This window comes from Rhyacophila brunnea, unplaced genomic scaffold (assembly GCF_057557595.1).
Source record: "Rhyacophila brunnea isolate RB1 unplaced genomic scaffold, BYU_Rbru_1.0 scaffold_13, whole genome shotgun sequence".
NCBI classification, from domain to species: Eukaryota; Metazoa; Arthropoda; class Insecta; order Trichoptera; family Rhyacophilidae; genus Rhyacophila; species Rhyacophila brunnea.
This window is the reverse complement of record NW_028232785.1, coordinates 4891924-4912971: the sequence shown is the minus strand read 5'-3', so window position 1 is coordinate 4912971 and position 21048 is coordinate 4891924. Positions and strand designations below refer to the sequence as shown.

The following is a 21048-nucleotide window of genomic DNA, read 5'->3' as shown; positions in this document are numbered from 1 at the left end:
TTTGCCATAGACAAAAATAGATAACCGTGTTGCCACTTTTGCAATATAATAAAAATTAAATACAACACTAAACTTCCTTTGGTACATCTCCTCATGCCGCCTTCCCGTAATAATATTCCTAGTCCACTTATGTCCAAAATTATTGGATTGGATCTAGAATGCTAAATTTTTGATAATAATTGTCCCATGTCAGTTAAATTCATTCGGATTTAGACGTTTTTTGCTCGTTGATAGATTTATGTAAGTTCCAAATAATGATATTAATTATTCATCTAGATCCACCTGAGCAGCCGAAAGCAATTATATTATGCAATAATTGACTTCTGATCATTTTGGTTAACAATACAGTAAATAGGTAGGTACCTGGGAAAGTACTATGTAGGTAGGTGAGCGATTTTGAAAAATAATATCCCGAAAGATAATATTATTATCACATCGTCATTATAATATTATAATATTGACCTTATGTGAGTAAAGGTGTGGGCAGACACTTGTCTTATTTGTAGATCCATCCAACACTTTTACCAACTTTGAAAGTAAAAGAATTATTCTTAAACTTAAGGTTAGGCAATATAATATCAAAGCACACCTATCTGTGGTTCGTTGAACCGTCAAACTTTTTCAGTTAAAAACTTGTTATAAGTAGTTTAATTCGGCATCGTTGATATGACCGAATTGACCACGTTCAATGTTTTTTTTTAATTTTCACCCAACTGAGGGTCCTTCTTTTGACCCAAATACATGTCACATAAGAAATCTCTGAAATATAAATGTTAACAACATCGTCATAAACCAACTTATTTGTTTAAATAATTTATGGTACCTACGCATAAAATGCTATGATTTATTTTGTACTGAAGTACCTGGGTACTTATCTAATATCATATTATTCGCTATTGACTCTGAAGTCCCTTGAGATGTTGATCGTATTTTTGCCTTGTGTTCTTCTGCGCTGGCCCCGTTTTACCCCCTTTTCTACTCGATTATTTACCTCTCTGGTTGTTCATCTTGTTTTTTACCGGCTGGCAGGACTGACGCTTGTATCGTGGCGTGCTTTGTCTTTGGTATTCAATTGTGTGATTGTATTGCTTTTGTTCGAAGCGAGAAAATTTTGTCAAACGTTTAACTGTGAAATTTGTGCAATAATGGAGCGTAATGAAGCCAACAACGTCGCGGAGTGACTAGCGATGGAGACCGACTCGAATGAATCGGAATTGCTGTTGGACGATCCAGTGGGTGAATTGAGGGCAACAGTAATGTCTCTTGACAATAAGGTATCACAGATTTTTTCAATCTTGACCCAACAGGGCCTGCCTGCAGCGGTGCCTACTCCGCAGAGGCCGACGGTAAATATCGACTCTCCGGTAAGTTTTTTACGGCCGCCCGCAAGGCCTGAGACAGCGGAAAAACCCAACAGGATTCCGTTGCCTGTATTCAGCGTCATAGTTCAGGAGCCTGCTTTTCCGACGCCAGACAAAGCTCGGGTAGCGGAACTTACCAGGCTCCAACTGTTCGACACAGATAATTGGGCGGGGGTTCGCAACGCTGAAACCCAAAAACAATATTTGGCGGCCCCGTCTTTCGTTGAGTTGGGACTCAACGATGAGTTACGCCCCTACGACCATTCATCGCAAACAATACATTTAGTGGAGCGTACGATTGCCGGCCTCCAAAATGCAATGCTTGCTCAAAAAGAGTGTATTCGGGACGCGTTGCAGCGAGTGGTCGACTCTGTCAGCGACCACACCATCGGTACTGCTCTTTTTGAGACGGTCGTAAAGGAGTTCGGGCCCTCTTCAGCACTCAACAAAGTGTCTGAAGACGTCACCCGAATCCTTTGTGGAAAGCGGGCAGAGTTAGTTCAGACGAGGCGGAAGAAAATCCTCTCCGGTATAAGAGACACCTTCACCCGAGAGGCTCTTAACAAGATCCCACCTACCGCCGAACACATCTTCAATAAAGATAAACTGGCGGTATTCCTAGTGAGAGGTGGGGGTCGTGAGAAGGTCTTCGATCAGACCACCAAAGTGGTTGACCAGGTCAGGGAGAGTCAACCTAGCACTTCGTCAGGTGGACGCAAGGACACCTTTCGGAGGCAGGGATATACGAGAAGGATACCAGACCAGGTTAGGGGTGGCCTGCCGAGAGGCCCACGCCCATCCAACTGAGGTTTTCCCAGAGATAACCGAGGTGGTGCAAGGGGCACTTACCCAAGACGCAGGTGACCGGGTCTCCCTCACCACGTTCAAAGGGGGACGCCTCCAGCATTTCCAGGAAATCTGGCAGGCCAAGGGTGCACCACCACCATTATTAAAAATAATAACGGGAACCCGTATTCCGTTTATAAAGAAACCCCCTCTAATAATGCCTTCCGTGCAATTCCAGAAGGATTTCCAAACGCGACAATCGCCGGAGATCACTTCACAAATCGCGGAACTGAAGAAATCGGGAGTATTGGAATTGGCAGAACCATCTCCAAGCTTCCTCTCAACCCTGTTCCTAGTAAGGAAGCAAGACGGCAGTCAACGACCCGTCTTCAACCTAAAACGCCTAAACGGTTTCCTACAACCAAGGCCGTTCAAACTGTTCCACCACTTCAAGGTCCCAACATTCCTGCAAAGACTGACTGGAGAAGACTGGTTAGTAAAAATAGACCTAAGCCAAGCGTACCTACATGTACCTTTAGCTATACAACATCGTCGATTTCTTCGGCTAGTTTACCAAGGAGAACTCCTTCAATTCACGTGCCTTCCATTTGGACTGTCGGCAGCACCAAGACTGTTTGCCTCGTTAACAAACTGGGTGGCCGAACACCTCCGGGGAAAGGGTATGAGAATCGTCACTTACTTAGACGACTTTCTGATGGCAAATCAGTCCAGAGAGATTCTCCTGTCGCAACTGACTTATATGATAGATTTCATGCAAGCTCTAGGCTGGATAATCAACAAGAAAAAATCTTGTCTGATTCCAAGCCAACAGCGGGAGTTCTTGGGTATCACGTGGGATACTCACAACAATCGGAAATATCTATCAACAGAGAAGTGCACATCACTTCGTCACCACCTGCAATTGCAGATCCAAAAAGGCAGTTGGTCGCTCAGGCAGGCCCAACGCCTCCTCGGGCGACTCAACTTTGCAACCTTCGTCACTCCACAGGGGAGGTTGCATTGCCGACGTCTACAACGTACGAGCGCTCAATTATCGAGGAGCCACCCTCACAAATCAGCATCGATTCCTCCACAAGCTCGAGAGGACATCATGTGGTGGATTCGAGCGGTGGGCTCCTCAGGAAAGATTCACAGGGCAACCTACAATCACTTCCTCACCACAGACGCAGCCGATTCAGGCTGGGGAGCGCAGTTAGACGAGTACCACCTATCAGGTACATGGACAAAACGCCAATCCACGTGGCACTCCAACCGAAAAGAGCTGTTTGCGGTACTTTCAGCCATACAACTCCGGGAACAAACGCTCAGGGGATCAGAATTACTCCTACAAACCGACAACAAAACAGTGGTGGCCTACATCAACAACGAAGGGGGCACAAAGTCCGCAAGCCTACTAAGTCTTTGCCGACAGATCCTGGAAATCGCCAACCAGGCCAGTATATCATTGACTGCACAATACCTTCCAGGAAAATACAACTGCGTGGCAGACCATCTCTCACGCAGCAAAATTATCCCAGAATGGCACCTAGTTATGGCGGCTACAGCTCCCCTACTTCAAAGATGAGGACTCCCAGACGTAGACCTGTTCGCGTCCAACACAGCCCATGTTGTCGCAACGTATGTCTCACGAAATCCGAACGATGCTCTTGCACTGTTCCACGATGCCTTCAGTCGACAGTGGGACTTCAAACTAGCCTGGATATTCCCGCCACCGAATCTAATTCCACAAGTATTGGCACACCTGAACATGGCAAGGGGAAAATATTTACTAGTGGCCCCATGGTGGAAGAAGTGTTCTTGGAGCGCAGACCTACAGCAGAGATCACTGGAACCCCCCTACCCGATCCCGCACTTGGAGTCATTTCTAGTGGATACAGTGACAAACCATCCACCTCCACAAGTCCGGGACCTATCACTCCAGTTATGGATAATTTTGGGTGGGCAGAGTTAGTTTCTAGCTGGTCGGTAGAGGACAGATCACTTCTCACTTCTGGCTGGCGACCATCCACTTTGAAGACTTATAGACCGGCATGGGACAAATGGAAGACATGGTGCATGGCCAACACGATAAGCTATAATACCCCCGAGCCGATTGAAGTGGCTAGATACCTGGGTCACTTATACAATAAGGAAGGTCTTTCGTATAACACTATTCTTGTACATAAGTCAGCCATAGCTACCTTTTGCAAACCTATGATCAGTAAAGACATCAGCAGTAACATAGTTGTGCGTCATATGTTAAAAGCCATATCCACCCGCAAGACTAGACCTACAAAACCACCGATTTGGGATCCTAGAATAATCGTGGACTACCTCAAGAAAACAACACCACTAGTATACAACCTATATGAGGTTTCACGCAGAACAGCTATACTATTATTACTCGCATCGGGACGACCGGTTCATGACCTTACCCTACTCAGTATAGCGGATAATGGCCTAGTCGATAATGGCGACCATATAATTCTATGGCCAGTGTTTGGTTCCAAGACGGACACATCAAGGCACCGCCAATCTGGATGGTAATTAAGCGCTTCCAGTTGCCAAAACATCGATCCAGTTTTTTGGCTACGAAAACTTATCTGCGTTTCCAATGAGAGAAGAGAAGAGGGTGGTAATATTCCGGCATTATTTATCTCGTCAAGAGGCCCCCCAAAACCTGCGACTCGAGCAGTCATTGGAAATTGGGTGAAGTCAGTACTCGCTGAAGCAGGGTACAGGAATCACCAGGCAGTACTCGATCAGCAGTCACCTCTCTAAATTGGTTAAAGAACTACCCCATAGATGACATCCTGCAGAGAGGTAATTGGCGCCAAGAAGCTACTTTTAAGACATTTTACCAGAGACCGATAGACACACAGACTTCTACAGCGGGGGAACAAAATATGTTGACCTCTCTATTCAGCCCGGTACACTGAGCCTAAAAGCAAGGAGATGTTATACCTAATTCTCATGTTAGGTTCATCCACCTTATCTTGCAGGATCTATCTTGCTTTACCAGGTGATAACAAACAGATATCTCAAGGGACTTCAGAGTCAATAGCGAATAATGAAAGGAGTTTTACCTACCATTAAAACTCTTATTATTCTTGTTGACTCTGAAGTCCAGAGAACACCTACCTGGTTTCCTTGAGACATATCAAATTGAATACCAAAGACAAAGCACGCCACGATACAAGCGTCAGTCCTGCCAGCCGGTAAAAAACAAGATGAACAACCAGAGAGGTAAACAATCGAGAAGAAAAGGGGGTAAAAAGGGGCCAGCGCAGAAGAACACAAGGCAAAAATACGATCAACATCTCAAGGGACTTCAGAGTCAACAAGAATAATAAGAGTTTTAATGGTAGGTAAAACTCCTTTCATTATCTATGATGTAGTTTTAGGTAGGTAATGATTTTTTCATAATTACATCAACAGCATTCAGACCTACAAACTTATCTGAAAAATGGGATGGGAGAGACATTGTCAAAACAACCCAACCAAGACTCGTAACTGGGCAAAATCTGACATTCGAATGGAATTTTCAGAGTTGCGTCCTATTAATTGTTTGTAGTTCCATTTTTGGCCATTCAATAGATAAGTACGTACGTCTGTAAAATTGTCGCAGTGACAGTGCAGACGTTTTGTCTATGGCCGAGAGATGAATTAACTTTAGTCAACTGTCTATTGTCACGTCTGTCAATCTACTTACCGAGTCTTGTGAAATTTTTGCTTCAATTAAACTTCGTAAAATGGATATAAAACGTGAACTAGATGATGGGGAAGTGCAGCATTGTTTTGGTTTTCCCATTATCCATCCAAACAATCCGCTTACAAACATTTCTATAAAGCAGGAGAATGCGTACGATGTCAACAGGACTATTGAGGTTAGGTTTTCCAAACTTATTAATCATTGTAAAAAAATGTTTATTCTAAGTTGAAGTGGTTCCTTACTGATGCAAATAAAACAGTTGCGTGACATACCTATTGGACTTTACTAACTGAAACATCCAATAAAACTTATACACCGTTGTGTTGACACTTAAGTAATAACGATTGTTTTACCAAGTAGGTACCTACCTACCTATAGGTCCTGCGTCCCTATGGCTGCAGGCTAACTACTTTCATTCATCTGAAGACAGCTGTTGCACGTTTATTAATAATAGATAAACAGTATCAAACCGTGATAATACCTATGTCACATACAGAAACCGTGTGTGTGTGCTCAACGCATAATAATATGGGTGTAAACACGTATTATAAAATACCTTATGTCTTGTGTTTCAGAGCCCTGTAACCAGCCTTGTCAATGTTAAAACTGAGATTGATCCTCTGCGAGTTGATTTCAAAGAAGAATTTGTAGAAGACAGTGATCCGCAACCTAGCTGCTCATATTCAAAATGCGAGCCAATAAATCAGGTGCTTACATACTTATACAATATTGTGTAATATACATACATCGTGCTTGTAAGTGATCATGTCTTTTTGGCTCGGTTATTATGATAACATTGAATACAGCGTATTTTGTAAGAATATGTTGTATATAAATTTATCGTAACCAACAAAACGGTACATAATATATTATCAATGTTTAGATTTTAGCTTCATCGGTGCTTTGTTTTAGGTTAGGCAATGACATATTAATGTCATTGAGGATAGGTACTAGATTTGCGAAAAGGACTCCTGTTATTTAGTATATTTTGTATTCTGTTATTGACATTCATTAAGTGCGTCTCATAAATGTGTTGCATATTAAACCCGGTGTTGTGCGTATCTACAGCGATGTTTTGTTCTGCATATTTATTATTTAGGAGCAATGTTTCATGTCAGGTATTTAGTATTATTGTTTACTGTGTGGAAAGCAGCGAATTGCAAAATAAAGTCAGGTCTTGTGTTCAATACGAAGGTACCTATCGAAACATTTTATATTTTTTATTTTTATTTAAAGCTCCTTTTCCTATGCCACGAAGCGCATAAAAAGTAAACAAACAAACATGATACACAAATAAACAACTAAAGTCGTAAAAACATCATTTATTTGAATAAAGTATATAGTGATTTCCATGGCCCCCACATCCTTAAGCGGGCCCCCAGTCCAAGCTCTTTGGTGGCCCCCCTACACATCACTAAGATTTAAGACAGTGTGGCGTTCTATAGTAGCGTTTTTTAAATGGTGTTAGAGGTAAAATTAAGGGTATTCAGTGTATCAACAAATATGCAATTTCACAACCACATATTTTAAAACGTTAATACGCCTGAAGGAATTTAGCCCCGCAGGCGATTTCTTTTTATGATTAGAGCAAATTTGTGATGTGCGTTCTTCTCACGTATCTTGTCAATTCCCAGGCTAGAGCCCTGTCAGTCCGCCCTTTGTGGGGGCCATGGTGATTTCCAAAGGTCAGTTCAATTTTCGTCTGGCAAATCGTCTTAATTCCTTTTCTTAGTGTTAGATTATGGCCAAATGTCTTCCACTGAGTAACCACCGATAAATGTATTTTGAAGGACCAACAAGTGTCAAAGGTGGTCCGACGAGTTTGATGACCCGAGACTGTTTTGGTCTTCAACGAAACTCTTATTGGTGTAATAATTAGATTCATTTGCGAACATTTGCGTTCACATTCACTTGAAGAAATGGTAATAGAATTCAATGCGTACATCAAACGCGATAGTTTTCCAGATATATTTGTCTTTTCGTATGAGATGATTCAGGAAAATTAACTTGTACTATGTGAGCGCGAACATTGTTTTGTCTAATTGCTTTTGAAACTCTAAAAATGGGTATCATTGTCACCAATTAAATTTTATTGTAGATGCGCTAGAGACTTTCAATGTGTAATACGCAAACAGGTGTTTGTGTGCTGTGCTGTTGCCATGCGTTACAGACAGATGACACATAACATAATATAAGTATAATATATTATTTAGTATTTGAAAATGTCAGTGATTAATTTATTCATGCTCATAAAGTGTTGTGAGTTATATTGTGGAGTACAAATTAAAATAAGCACATGTAATGGTACGCAGGGTAGCGAAAATTCGGTTAGTCGATATATCTAGTTAATATCACTGTGTAAGGATTATGACAATATATTTCTGTACTAACTAAATGACTATGCGATCACAGATTTTTCTGGTTTGATTTCTTTCTTGACTATCTTTATGGTAGGTATGTTTTTGTCGATTTTTGTTTAACAAAAGTATTAATTGGTCGAAAACAGTTGATTTTTTGACATCTCTATTGAGGTGTAACTTTTTAATAGAAGGCAAAAATATTTTGATACACTATGTCACTATTCTACATACACAATTTTTCGATACACTATATTATATTTTCAGAAGAAGACACTGATATGCTTTTATATTTATAAAATTAATGAATTTTTTTAGATCGCTTCAAAATACCCTTCCGATTTAAAATCGGAGACTGATTTCGAGCTAATTGACTCAGAGAATGAGATTGTTCAAGAGGATGTAAGGCAAAGCAATGATGCTCACCCTCAACCTAGTTGCTCTTATTCCGAATGCAACGCAGGAAATGAGGTATATAGAAATCTATTAATTTAAAATAATCTACTAATACTGATAACACTTAACAACTTATATCATATTGTACACTTATTTCTTTTAAATTCGATCCTCCCAGATGGTCAAAATTCCTACATAATATATTATTTAATAAATCCTTCACTCTGGTCAATTTTTTTCAAAACGTATTAGCTTCTCTGATCAAAATTCTGGACTTTCTTGTAGATGTTTAAAGTAGAAAACTTGCGATGTTTATATTAAATAATAACTTAATACTTATCCAGCGAGTGAAAAATGTCAATAAATTTGTTTGTTGTACCTGAATATACAAGAAAAACTCATTTTTCTAAATTTGATATTTTAAAAAAAAAACTTCATTAGATTTAGAACACCGTGTTTGACAATTCGTATAACTATTACAGACTGACGAAATGGTTTTTGTTACGATTTGCAAAAAAATGCTTTATAGGATTTAAATTTACTAAAAGTAATACGTATGCATTTAATATATTATTGTATAGTATTATATATTACCCATATATTATGTGAATAGTTCAGAACACAGGTAACATAACCGTAAATGGTACTTCAATTCTTGGAGCGGTTTCTTTTTAATTATCCTGCGACTCATTGCAATTTCGTTCGCATGCAGACTCTTAATTGGCTGTAATATTCAAGATGACGTCTGGTATTAATTTGTGTATAGGCTACTTATGTAAAAGGGGCGTACCTTTGGGTCGAATGTATAAACAAGCGATTCCACTAGTTTTGATCACTGTACATGGTGTTTAACACATAATATTTACAATGTACTTAATAAATGATATTTGTTTTAAATTTTGTTATAACAATAAAAATAGTTTGCGATTTAAACCTTTAAACCAATGGTAACGTGCGTTAATCAGAATATATTTTGAAAGTATGAATTTTTTTAAAGCATCCGCCCACATGAAGTGCCGGCTTGTTTACCCAACTGAAAATAGTCTATGGGGTCCAAACAATTTGTTGGTATATTTGCCCCAACTATTCTATTCTTTGAGGTGAAATGGTGGTAGACAATGAGTACCTACCATGTTTTCGATGAGTTACATGATGTGGTAGGATTAATGGGTGTTGAAGGTCTTATATCTTCTTCATCACTATCATCGCTGAGATATGCACTTCTCCTTATTTTGGGCGGGATGATATCGCTTTCACTATCTGTATCATTATGATAATTAACGGCCCTCCCGATCAAACTATTTTCTTCACTTTTTTCGCTCAAAATCAATTCTATCAAATGTATACAATTAATATTCGTCGGCACTTGTATCGAAATGATCATTGACATTTTTGGTGTTTTCCATGGTGATTGTTATTTAATTATTTTCTAATCACGTCAATTACTGTAGTTATTTTTAATTATTAATAGATACTGCTATGGAACGGCGAGATGAACTTCATTAAACACAAATTTATATTAATTTAACTGGCTTTATTAGAATGTAATATAATTATAATAGATTATATTGTGTTGGACATTGATTTCTTAACCATTACTAGATGCACTTATTTACGGTCGAGACAATACTGAAGTTGAAAGGGTACTAAGATTATATTAAATAATCATATTATTCAGTGCATTGTTAGATATTTACATTAATAAGAGAAGTGTAACTCAACAGAATATACTTAATTCATACAAAAATAATGAGGCGTTCAAAGGACATTGTAAATAACAATAAAACAATTAAGATAAGCAATCAAAAGCGTTCTTATAGCCCGTTATACATTGATTGTTTGATTACACATTCGATATTAGCTAATTTAATTTAAGTTCAAATTATTAAATGTATTAAAAATATCATATATATTAGAAAAATACTAGTTCTATAATACAATCAAATATGGTCACTGTCAGTGGGAAAAGCATTGTAATTCCGCCCCTTATACGATGGACTATCTCAAAATTATTTGAAAATTAAAAATATTTATTCAGTTGGATAGATAGGTACATCAATTTTTCCAAGAATTTATTCAACCCAACGGTGGATACTAACGTAAATTTGATGATTTATCCTGCATGTTACAATGTAGTTAAATTTGTCGGCAATAACATTTTGTAGAATTCGTTTTCGATTTTGATAAATCGGGGAGTAAATGTATACCTGCTCTGCAGCTGAGCTTCTTACTAGAATCGTTCGGGCCAGAATGTCTGGCCAAGAGAGTGCAAAGAGTTGATTTGAAAGATTTTTGATTTTTTAAATATTATTCTCTCATATACCTATATCGCGTCTGCCTGTGTTAATGCGATACTTCACCTTACCTATTTTAGTTGATTTCTACAACCACTGCAGTGACCTATTTCGATAGTCTCGACGTGTCAGAGAGGATCATAGAGGTACAAGAGCCATACGATGAAATACAGATTGACTATCAATACAATAAAAAAGAATTGGGGTTATATGAAACCAATACAAGTACAGTCAGTCGCACTGCTAAACGTAAGCATATCCAATCTTACGTCACAGATAAAAAACTATTAGTAGCTGTCATAAAGTTGGAGAAAAAAACCTTCAATGACATAAATTTTGCGTGCAGTTTTTGTTTTGATTTTTTCGCATCGTTATCTCTATTGAAGCTTCACAAAGCTTGTCATAAAAAATCAATAGCGCATAAAATGGAAAAGTACAAAAGCAGTCTATCTGATTCCAAAAATGAAAACATAGTAAATCATTCTGGTAAAAAGTCATTTCAATGCGACCAATGTAATTACTCATGTATAAAATCTAGTGTGTTGAAAACACACAAAATGACTCATTCTGGCGAAAAGCCATTGAAATGTGACCAATGTAATTACTCATGTATAAGATCTAATAATATGAAAATACACAAAATGACTCATTCTTGTGAAAAGCCATTTAAATGCGACCAATGTAATTAATCGTGTATAGGATCTAGTGGGATGAAAACACACAAAATGACTCATTCAGGCGAAAAGCCATTTAATTGTGACCAGTGTTATTATGCATGTATTACATCAAGTACTCTGAAAATACACAAAATGACACATTCTGGTGAAAAACCATTCATATGTGCCCAATGTGACTATTCATGTAAAACATCTAGTTATATGAAAATACACAAAATGATTCATTCTTGTGAAAAACCATTTAAATGTGACCAATGTAATTACTCTTGTACAATATCTCGTAATTTGAAAATACACAAAATGACTCATTCAGGTGAAAAACCATTTAAATGTGACCTGTGTGATTACTCTAGTAAAACATCTGGTAATCTAAAATTACACAAAAAGACTCATTCTGGTGAAATACGATTTCAATGTGACCGATGTAATTACTCTTGTATAACATTTTCTAATATGAAAAAACACGAAATCACACATTCTGGTGAAAAGCTATTTCATTGTTAACAATAAAATTACTGTTGTATTCGATCTAGCGATATAAAATTAGACAAAATAATTCATTCTGGTAAAAAGCTATTTAAATGTGACCACTGTTATTACCTTTGTATAACATCTCGTAACATGAAGAAATACAAATAGTTTTTAATATGATCAATATAATTACTCGTGTATTGTTGCATTATAAAGTACACAAATTTACTCATTCTGGTAAAAAGCCTTTTAAATGTGATCAATTTAGTTACTCTTGTATCACATCTCGAAATATGAAATTACACAAAATGCCTCATCCTGTTGAAAAGTATTAACGACTATTTCTGGTGAACAGCCTCTTAAATGTAACCAACATAATTTATTGTGTGGGTATATCATCTGATGCGATAAATCAATAATAATTCATAATATATTACATCCGGTGCGATGAAAATAAACAAAATGACTCACTGGTGAAAAGTGGTTTAAAACTGATATTATTAGTTTTTCGTGTATAACGTTCGGGCGAAAGTTTTAAATGTAACAACTGTAATTTCACATGTATATCAACTGTTGGATGAAGGCACACAATCAAATTCATATTGGCTCATATAAGATATTATGATAATTTTGTTGTTATCTTATATATAGAAACTGTATCATTCATGTATCTTAAATTAGTCCAGAACTAGAGTCCAGATCAACCGATTGAGTCAATTTTAATTCTGTACGCATGGCATCAACATTACATGAAAATTGAGATGTTACTGCATTGTTGTATTATCAGAATTTTTCGTAAAATTTAATAATAAATAAATATAACTAAACTGGTAGATTTAATATTCATATAAACAACAGGTTTAATAAGGGAAATATACCATCAATTTTATAATTCATTACTAAACCATGATCGAGCTACTCTATGAAGAAGTTGTAACATTATTTTGTCTTTTTATCTTTATATTTATATATTTTTTTTGTTTTAGAAGGATTTTAGTATAATACAATAAAGATAATAAAGAAAAATGTTATAATAAAATAATTCAACAATTAGTTTGTACAATTATAAATTCTTTCTAATTTTGTCAATCTGTTCATCAATATGTTATCATGTCTAGGATATTTTTTTGACAATAAAATTTAGTTGTATAGTTTTTTGTTTTATTTGTAGTGTACTTTTGTACTTGCCATAATTTTTTTCATAAAAATAATGCTATGATACTCGCATCCGGAATAATTAATATAATATTAACCTAGCTAAGTATCTAATTTTATGTGTATCTTATAAAAATAAGTGTGTCAGTTTTTGTTATAGGTAGTAATATGGCATATTTATCTCAGACGGTCAAGTATTTTTTCATGAGATGACGGAGCGATAATTTTGGGGACCTTATGAACCGGGACAGAGCTCTCTTGCGCTCCGGTCCATTTCAAGCCGTGTCTGGGTTCGATTCACACAGGACAAAACTCATAGCCTGTGTGTTTGTGATTGGCTGCGTTTGGCGCTGTTCGGGTTGCCAGTCGTAGGATTTCAGGTATACTCAGTGGGTCAAGTATCATAACAATCTTGATGAACCCTTTTGCGCATATCGGAGAAAGCACTATAATCATTCGGGCACTTCCATCATTAATGATAGATGGTTTTCAAGCCGATGGATTTAATAATGTCATGAGTGGAGCATTACCAGTAAGTACTTTATTATAAAGCATTCCAATCAATACTCTACCTTAGAATAAATTCCATTTATTAAAAAAGGAAGTCTCCGAGTTAACAGAATAGAAAATATTGCTGTTTCTAAGATGACTATTGGAAAAATTGTGATAATCGACTGGCAACTCAACTAATAGAGCAGGATGCTAAGCATCTTCCTGAACAATGAGATCAACGCAAGCATTCACCTGTGCGTTACAATCTGCATCTGCCAAGACCAAGTCCAATATGCGTAATTTCAAATTTTTAATTTGAGAAAACTGTTAACAGTGCACAGAGATAGCGCGCAGTCTTGTGGCCAGGCTCTGCGTTATGATGAGAGATCCATCTAATTTTTGCGAGTCGCGTCATTGCTGTCAAAAATATGGTTGATTGTCGAGTATACCTAGTCATTTATGGTATTATTATTGGTTCTGTAGCCAGTGAGACTTGGCAGGTTGTTGGGCTAGGTAGGTACCTCACTTTAGCCTCAGATCAAAAATGTTGAGGAACAGGAGTCCGGAGTAGGTGGCACAAGTTTTAAAAAGGCACAGATAATAAAACACTGAAATTAAACTCGAGGATTAATTTGTATATTATTTTTATTTGTTTATTTATTTAGAAAAGAGTATTACGGCATTACAGCGATTGGGCAATGCGCCATAATACAAAATTATAAAAATGGTTTAATTACAAAATAACAACCAGTATAACAATAAAGTAGAAAAGACAGAATATGCTTATGTAGATATTAGAGTAAAATAATAAATATAATTATAAATTTACCCTATTTAACACGTCCAAAAACATGATTGTAATTAATTAAAAACAAACCAACCTTAATGGTGCCATCAAATAAGACAAGTTAATCGCACGATACACAGCATCATGAAAAAGCACATCAGTTTTGCGACGAGGTATCATGAAGACCGTAGTGTTACGAGTAATATTGGTGGGAACATGAAAATTAATATTTGCAAGTATATACGGATTGTAAACGAACCCACGAAGAAGTAAAGAGAAATGCTTTAATAGAGCAATCACTCTTCGGGTGGACAGAGATTGCATTGATAGCATACCCAAAAGAAAACTATTATCTCTGTCATAAGGAAAGAATCAGTATGTTTTTAAGTAGAGAAATCTAAGAAATCTATTGTGGACTCGATCCAACTTAATTGTGTGGACGAATCTGTTAGGTCTCCAAATAATGCTGGCATGTTCAAGAATACTCAACACAATTGATACGTATAATATACGAGGGTGGGTCAATAATTCCTTAGAAAAAAGCATTAAAACAGGTTTTATTTTTGTATTTTTTTTTTATTTCTCAACATAATTTCCTTGGAGCTCAATAGACTTGGTTAGACGTTTCTCAATTTTTTTTAAACCGTCAGAAAAATAAGTTTTCGGAAGGTCCTCAAAATAAGCATTTGTCCGATCGATGACTTCTTCATTTGAAAAAAAAACGTTGTCCACTTAGCCATTTTTTTAAGTTTGGGAAAAGGAAAAAGTCACTGGGGGCTAAATCTGGCGAATACGGTGGGTGGTCGACCAATTCGAACTTCAATTCTTCAATTTTAGCCATTGATCGTAAACATGTGTGAACACGGGCATTGTCCTGATGAAAGAGGATTTTTTTCCTGTTTAAATGAGGCCGTTTTTCTTCAATTTTGTTTTTTAGCTGGTCCAATAAAGATGCATAATAATCCCCTGTTATTGTTTTTCCTTTTTCCAAATAGTCAACGAAAATAATTTCACGCGCATCCCAAAATACAGTAGCCATAACCTTACCAGCTGATTTTACGGTTTTCGCCTTCTTTGGACATGGTTTGCCTTCGCAATCCACTGCTTTGACTGTTCTTTCGTCTCGGGAGTATAGTGGTGTATCCATGTTTCATCTACAGTCACAAAGCGACGAAAAAATTCATCCGGATTGCGTTGCATGAGCGACAACAGAGCTTTAGAGGCCACCACCCTACTGCGTTTATTGTCGACTGTGAGAAAACGCGGCACCCATCTTGCAGAAATATTTTTCATGCCCAATTTGTCATGTAAAATAGAAATGACGCTACCTTTTGAGATCCCTGTAACCTCAATTATCTCACTCAACTTTAATCTTCGGTCACTTAACACCATATCGTGGATTTTATTGATCATTTCTAGTGTAGTCACCTCTACAGGACGTCCTGAGCGTGGTTTATCCTTTGTTGATGTACGACCACGTTTAAATTCATTTAACCAGTTATAAATAGTTGCAAGTGAAGGAGCAGATATGCCGTGAACTAAATCCAACTCATTTTTTATTTCCTTTGCTGTTAACCCTTTTATATTAAAATGTTTAATAACAACTCTAAACTCAATTTTCTCCATTTTCCATTTTTCCATTTTCCACAAGCAAATTTTTTTTTAAAATGTACGAGAAACACACAACAACCCGACCAATCTGATTGAAACTTCGCAGCATACTGAATCGGTAGTGCCGCTGCATGAAAACAAACCGCTTGCAGTACTAGTCGCGCCACCTGTCGGCTTTTCTAAGGACTTATTGACCCACCCTCGTACCTACGTAGCACTCGGACGTTTGCAAATGATTTTGAAACCTTCATAACAAAACCAAGCATTTTGCTAGATCTAGTACTGATGTGAAGAAGAAGCTGATTTAAAGTAAACTTTGCATCATATAATACACCTAAATCATTTACCTCCATTACCCTACTCACTATTATACCAGACAATGTATATGGGAACAATAAGGTGTGCCTTGAACGACTGTATGAAATAACATGACATTGGAGGTAGCAAATTCAAGTTTATTCAAAATAGACCATTGCGCGATAGCATCTAGATCAGACTGCAGAATGCTAGTAATTTTTGAAATATCAGTGTATGAAGTTATTGGGTTTAATATTAATATTTATTTATTATAACTAAGTTACAGAGATCGTATCGTGAAATAGACATAAAAAAGAAAGGAAATGATCAATATCATTTACATCGATACAAACAATCAAAACCTAATAATGGCGCATCTGGACTCTAGGGAATTCCGCCAGATGACGGTGGTTTGAGAACCAAAGTCGCGAAATACAAAACGGAAGATAAAAAAGGAAATTAACGATATAGTACAATAGAGATAATATCTATGTTATAAATTATCGAGATAATATTAAAAGACTTAATCCTTGGTCAGACTAACAAGGAATCTTGTTCTTAAACACACAAATTAATATTAAATAATTACCAACACACTTTACAGTTATATTGCATGAGAAAAACACTATTATAATATTCAATAAAGCTATGAGAGAATGTTCGTCTTATTGAGATTACTTTAAAAAGAATCGCAGGTTATACAGAATACAACGACAATAGGTTGTAAATTCTTAATAGATATGGAAATGGGAGAAATATTTTAAATAGTAATATTAAGATTAATTAAAAGATGGTGTGGATGATAATGGTACTCAATGTTTTTGGCGGGCGGGTAGCTGAGTTCGGGGCCTTCGGGCGGTGGTGCAGAGGGAGACCGTCAGGTCTGCAGGTCATGCAGGTCGTCAGGGAGAAAAAGAAGCCTTCTCCTCCTCGTGGAAGCTTATTTAATGCCTCCTTGGCGTGTGTCATAGGGGTGGGGGGTTCGGTCAACACCTGTGGGGACTCTATTCGCCGCTTGGGGGCGAATGTCGGCGGGTTTTATATTCAAAGTTTATGGATTGGCTTTAGGTGATAGTCAGATCATCGTAGTGTTTATCAGTTTTCTATTAATACGTTGATTGGGGTGGTTATTTGATCGACGAGGTCGGGTTTGTTCTTTCCGCTGGGGTATGGTTGTTGCTCGGGGTACGTACAACTTTTATGCAGGGGGCGCTTTGTTTTCCGAACTAACGCAACATGCCAGGTACCTGTCGTTTAGGGTGCTTTGGCCTTGGGAGGCCGGACCTTGGTGCGTCGCGCTGTCTATATGACTGCATCGGACGCATCCCGTTGGTCAAGGGGTTACCATTCGTACTGTGGTTTGTTAGGTTGGTAAATTTTGATTTGGTAATCGTACATAGTGGTTTACAATAAATTATAAATCGACAATCTAACTTTTTGTCATTTGAAAGGTGTTTTCAAGGTATGTATGTTCATTATATGGAATATTACATTATCAAATCTTGTTAAAAGAAATCGTTTATTAAATATATACATGTCCTTAATTTCTTAAACATTAGATTGCATGTAAAAAATAATTGACACTCTTGCTATTGTGTATCTTATGGATTGTTCTAACTCTTTATGAAACAATTGATAAACCCTTTAGGTGAAAAATAAGACCAATCGCTTTACACAATTTTGACACAAACTGGTTCGCGTATTCGCAATTGAACGAATCGACGACTGATATTAAAAGTAACGTTTTATAATTTTTCAGTTCGCTATGAACACATTTAAATAGCTTTTCACCAGAATGAGTGATTTTGTTGTAATTTTATGAAACCAGATGTAAATGAGTATTACATTGATCACTTCTAATTGGCGTTTCAACATAATGAGTCATTTTGTGTTGTTTCATATATTCCGAATGTGCACAATATAAATAACACTTTGACAATATCGAAATAACTTTACATCAGAATGAGTCATTGCGTTCTTTCTTTGAATCAGATTTTATAGATGCATTGCTACATTAGGTACAATTGCATGGTTTACAACAGAATGAGAAATTTTGTGTTTGTCATATAACTAAACCGCATACAAGTGTAATTAAATTTATCACATTAAAATGGCTTTCCACCAGAATGAGACAGTTTATGTAATTTAATCTTACCTGATGTTGCAGAGCAGTAATTACATTGGTCAAATTTAAATGGCTTTATAACAGTGTACCATTTTGTGCAAATTCATGCATCACATTTAATGCATGAGTAATTACAGTGATCACATTTTTAATGTTTTTCATCTGAATGTTTAATTTTGTATATTTTCGTATCACCAGATTGTATGCAAGAGTAATCACATTGTTAATAGTCATTTAAATGGCGTTTCACGAGAATAAGTCCTTTTATGTGTTTGTAAACCACGTGATACACATACAAGTGACATTCGTGAAAGACATTCGTCACATTAAAAAGGATATTCAATGTGTAATATCAGATCTAATACATGTGTAATTAGTACTGATCACATTTAAAAGGCTTCTGTAAAAAACTGGTGTTATTTAAACGGCCTTTCACAAGAATGAGACATTTTATGTGATTTCAAATTAGTAGATGTTATAGAACAGTAATTACATTGGTCACATTTAAATGGCTTTTCACCAGAATGAGTCATTTTGTGGTTTTTCATCGTATAGGATGTAATACACGAGTAATCACATTGATCACATATATATGGCTTTTCACCAGAATGAGTCATTATGTGTTTTTTCATACCACCAGAATGTATACAAGAGTAATCACATTGTTCACATTTAAAAGGCTTTTCGCCAGAATGAGTCATTTTGTGGTTTTTCATCGAATAGGATGTAATACAGGAGTAATCACATTGATCACATATATGTGGCTTTTCACCAGAATGAGTCCTTTTGTGCCTTTTCATCGCACTGGATGAAATACACGAATAGTCACATTGATCACATTTTGATAGCTTTTCACCAGAATGAGTCATTTTGTGGTTTTTCAACAGACAGGATGTAGTACATGAATAATCACATTGATCACATATAAATGGCTTTTCACCAGAATGAGTCTTTTTGTGCCTTTTTATCGACGAATATGAAAAACACGAATAGTCACATTGATCACATTTTAATGGCTTTTCACCAGAATGGATCATTTTGTGACGTTTCATCAAATCGCGTCTCTTGCATGAATGATTACATTGATCACATTTAAATTGCCTTACAACAGTACGCGTCATTTCATGCATTTTCAATGAATCAGATGGACTGCTATAATTAACCATCTTTTCTGGTTTTAATTTTTTATGACAAGCTGTGTGAAGCCGTAATAGAGATAGCGATGCAAAAAAATCAAAACAAATACTGCATACAAAATTTTCCTTATGAAACTGTTTCTTTTCAATCTTTATAACAGCTACTAATAATTCTTGATCTGTGACTGTAGATTGCATTTGATTACATTTGGCAGTGTAACTGACGGCGTCTGTATTAGTACTGTGTTCATAATATATCCCGAGTTCTCTCTTAATTTCTTGTTCGTCAATCTGTATTTCATCGTATGGCTCTTGTAATTCTGAGATTTTCTTTGACAATGTGACACTAGCGGTATCGGTCAATGCACAAGTTGCAGGAATCAACTAAAAGAATATCAAAGTGAATAGTAAAAAATGTATTTAAAAAAAAAAACAATTAAATAACAACCACTGAATACGCATGAACCTTAAATATATTATTTCAGACGATTGCTTAATGTAACCACAGGATTTGCTAATGATGTATTTTGTACGCATGTGGCTTAAATATAAAAGGAATGCGAACCCAGATACAGATACACTCATATTGCGTCAATTACATTGAGCTACTTTACGGGCTGTCTGTTGGCAAATGTACAATCTGCCTGAAAAGTCGTCCAGTGTCATCATTGAACAAGCTAACAAGCTGATTGTAAACAACCTACCCGAGAAAAGTTGAAAGCCGGTCAACTTTACACACTACACGCCGGCGTGTAGGCCTACTGCATCTGCGCAGGAGAGCGTACTAGCAACCTCCCGGTAAAAAAACGAACTACGTTCTGTCAAAATAGTCGCTGGCTTGTGTCTTCTCAGCGAGTGGAAAGTTTTGTGTGTCATCATCACAATTGCAGTAGCTGAATCGCCCGCTTTTAAATTCCCCAACAAACAGCTCGTAAAGTACCTAGCTCAATGTAATTGATGCCTAATACTGTGAGGATACCTAATGAGCAAGTCTGGAATTCATTTCTATCAGAATTGTTTAATCCGAATTAAATATATTCGTTGACGACCTCTATATCTTTGAGCAGCAGATTAGTGGGTAATATCATACCTATATGATTTTTTATTTTAACAATGTAGACTTTATCATTTGAGGTTTACTCTTTAATATTTGAATTCTTATGAATTTAAGTTTCGTATAATTGCATTTGAGTCGTTTTTTGCGACCTAGATTCGCCTTTCGGCATCTTCAAGCACCACGTACACTTGCCAATAAGTAAATACACATTGTGATATTTGGTATCAGTACATACTATGAAACTATTTATATAAAGCATGTATTTTACTCACTTATACACTAACACTTTCTTAATAAATTTGAAAAAATATCACTTATTATTATCTTCACAGTA

General features: G+C 36.6%; 1 protein-coding gene across 1 annotated transcript; it reads left to right on the top strand.

Moving 5' to 3' along the window:
- Nucleotides 1-5839: 5839 nt before the first annotated feature.
- LOC147076223 (uncharacterized) lies at nt 5840-11688 on the top strand. Its single transcript, XM_085941358.1, has 4 exons — nt 5840-6034; nt 6435-6566; nt 8535-8687; nt 10987-11688. The coding sequence occupies exons 1-4, from the start codon at nt 5900-5902 to the stop codon at nt 11593-11595; spliced, it is 1029 nt and encodes a 342-aa protein (XP_085797484.1). The 5' UTR covers nt 5840-5899; the 3' UTR covers nt 11596-11688.
- The last annotated feature ends 9360 nt before the right edge of the window (nt 11689-21048 follow it).

Coding starts and splice junctions, on each gene's coding strand:
- LOC147076223 (XM_085941358.1), top strand. CDS start 5,900: ATGGATATAAAACGTGAACTAGATGATGGGGAAGTGCAGCATTGTTTT. Junction 6,035..6,434: donor ATGTCAACAGGACTATTGAG/GTTAGGTTTTCC, acceptor CTTGTGTTTCAG/AGCCCTGTAACCAGCCTTGT. Junction 8,688..10,986: donor AATGCAACGCAGGAAATGAG/GTATATAGAAAT, acceptor TACCTATTTTAG/TTGATTTCTACAACCACTGC.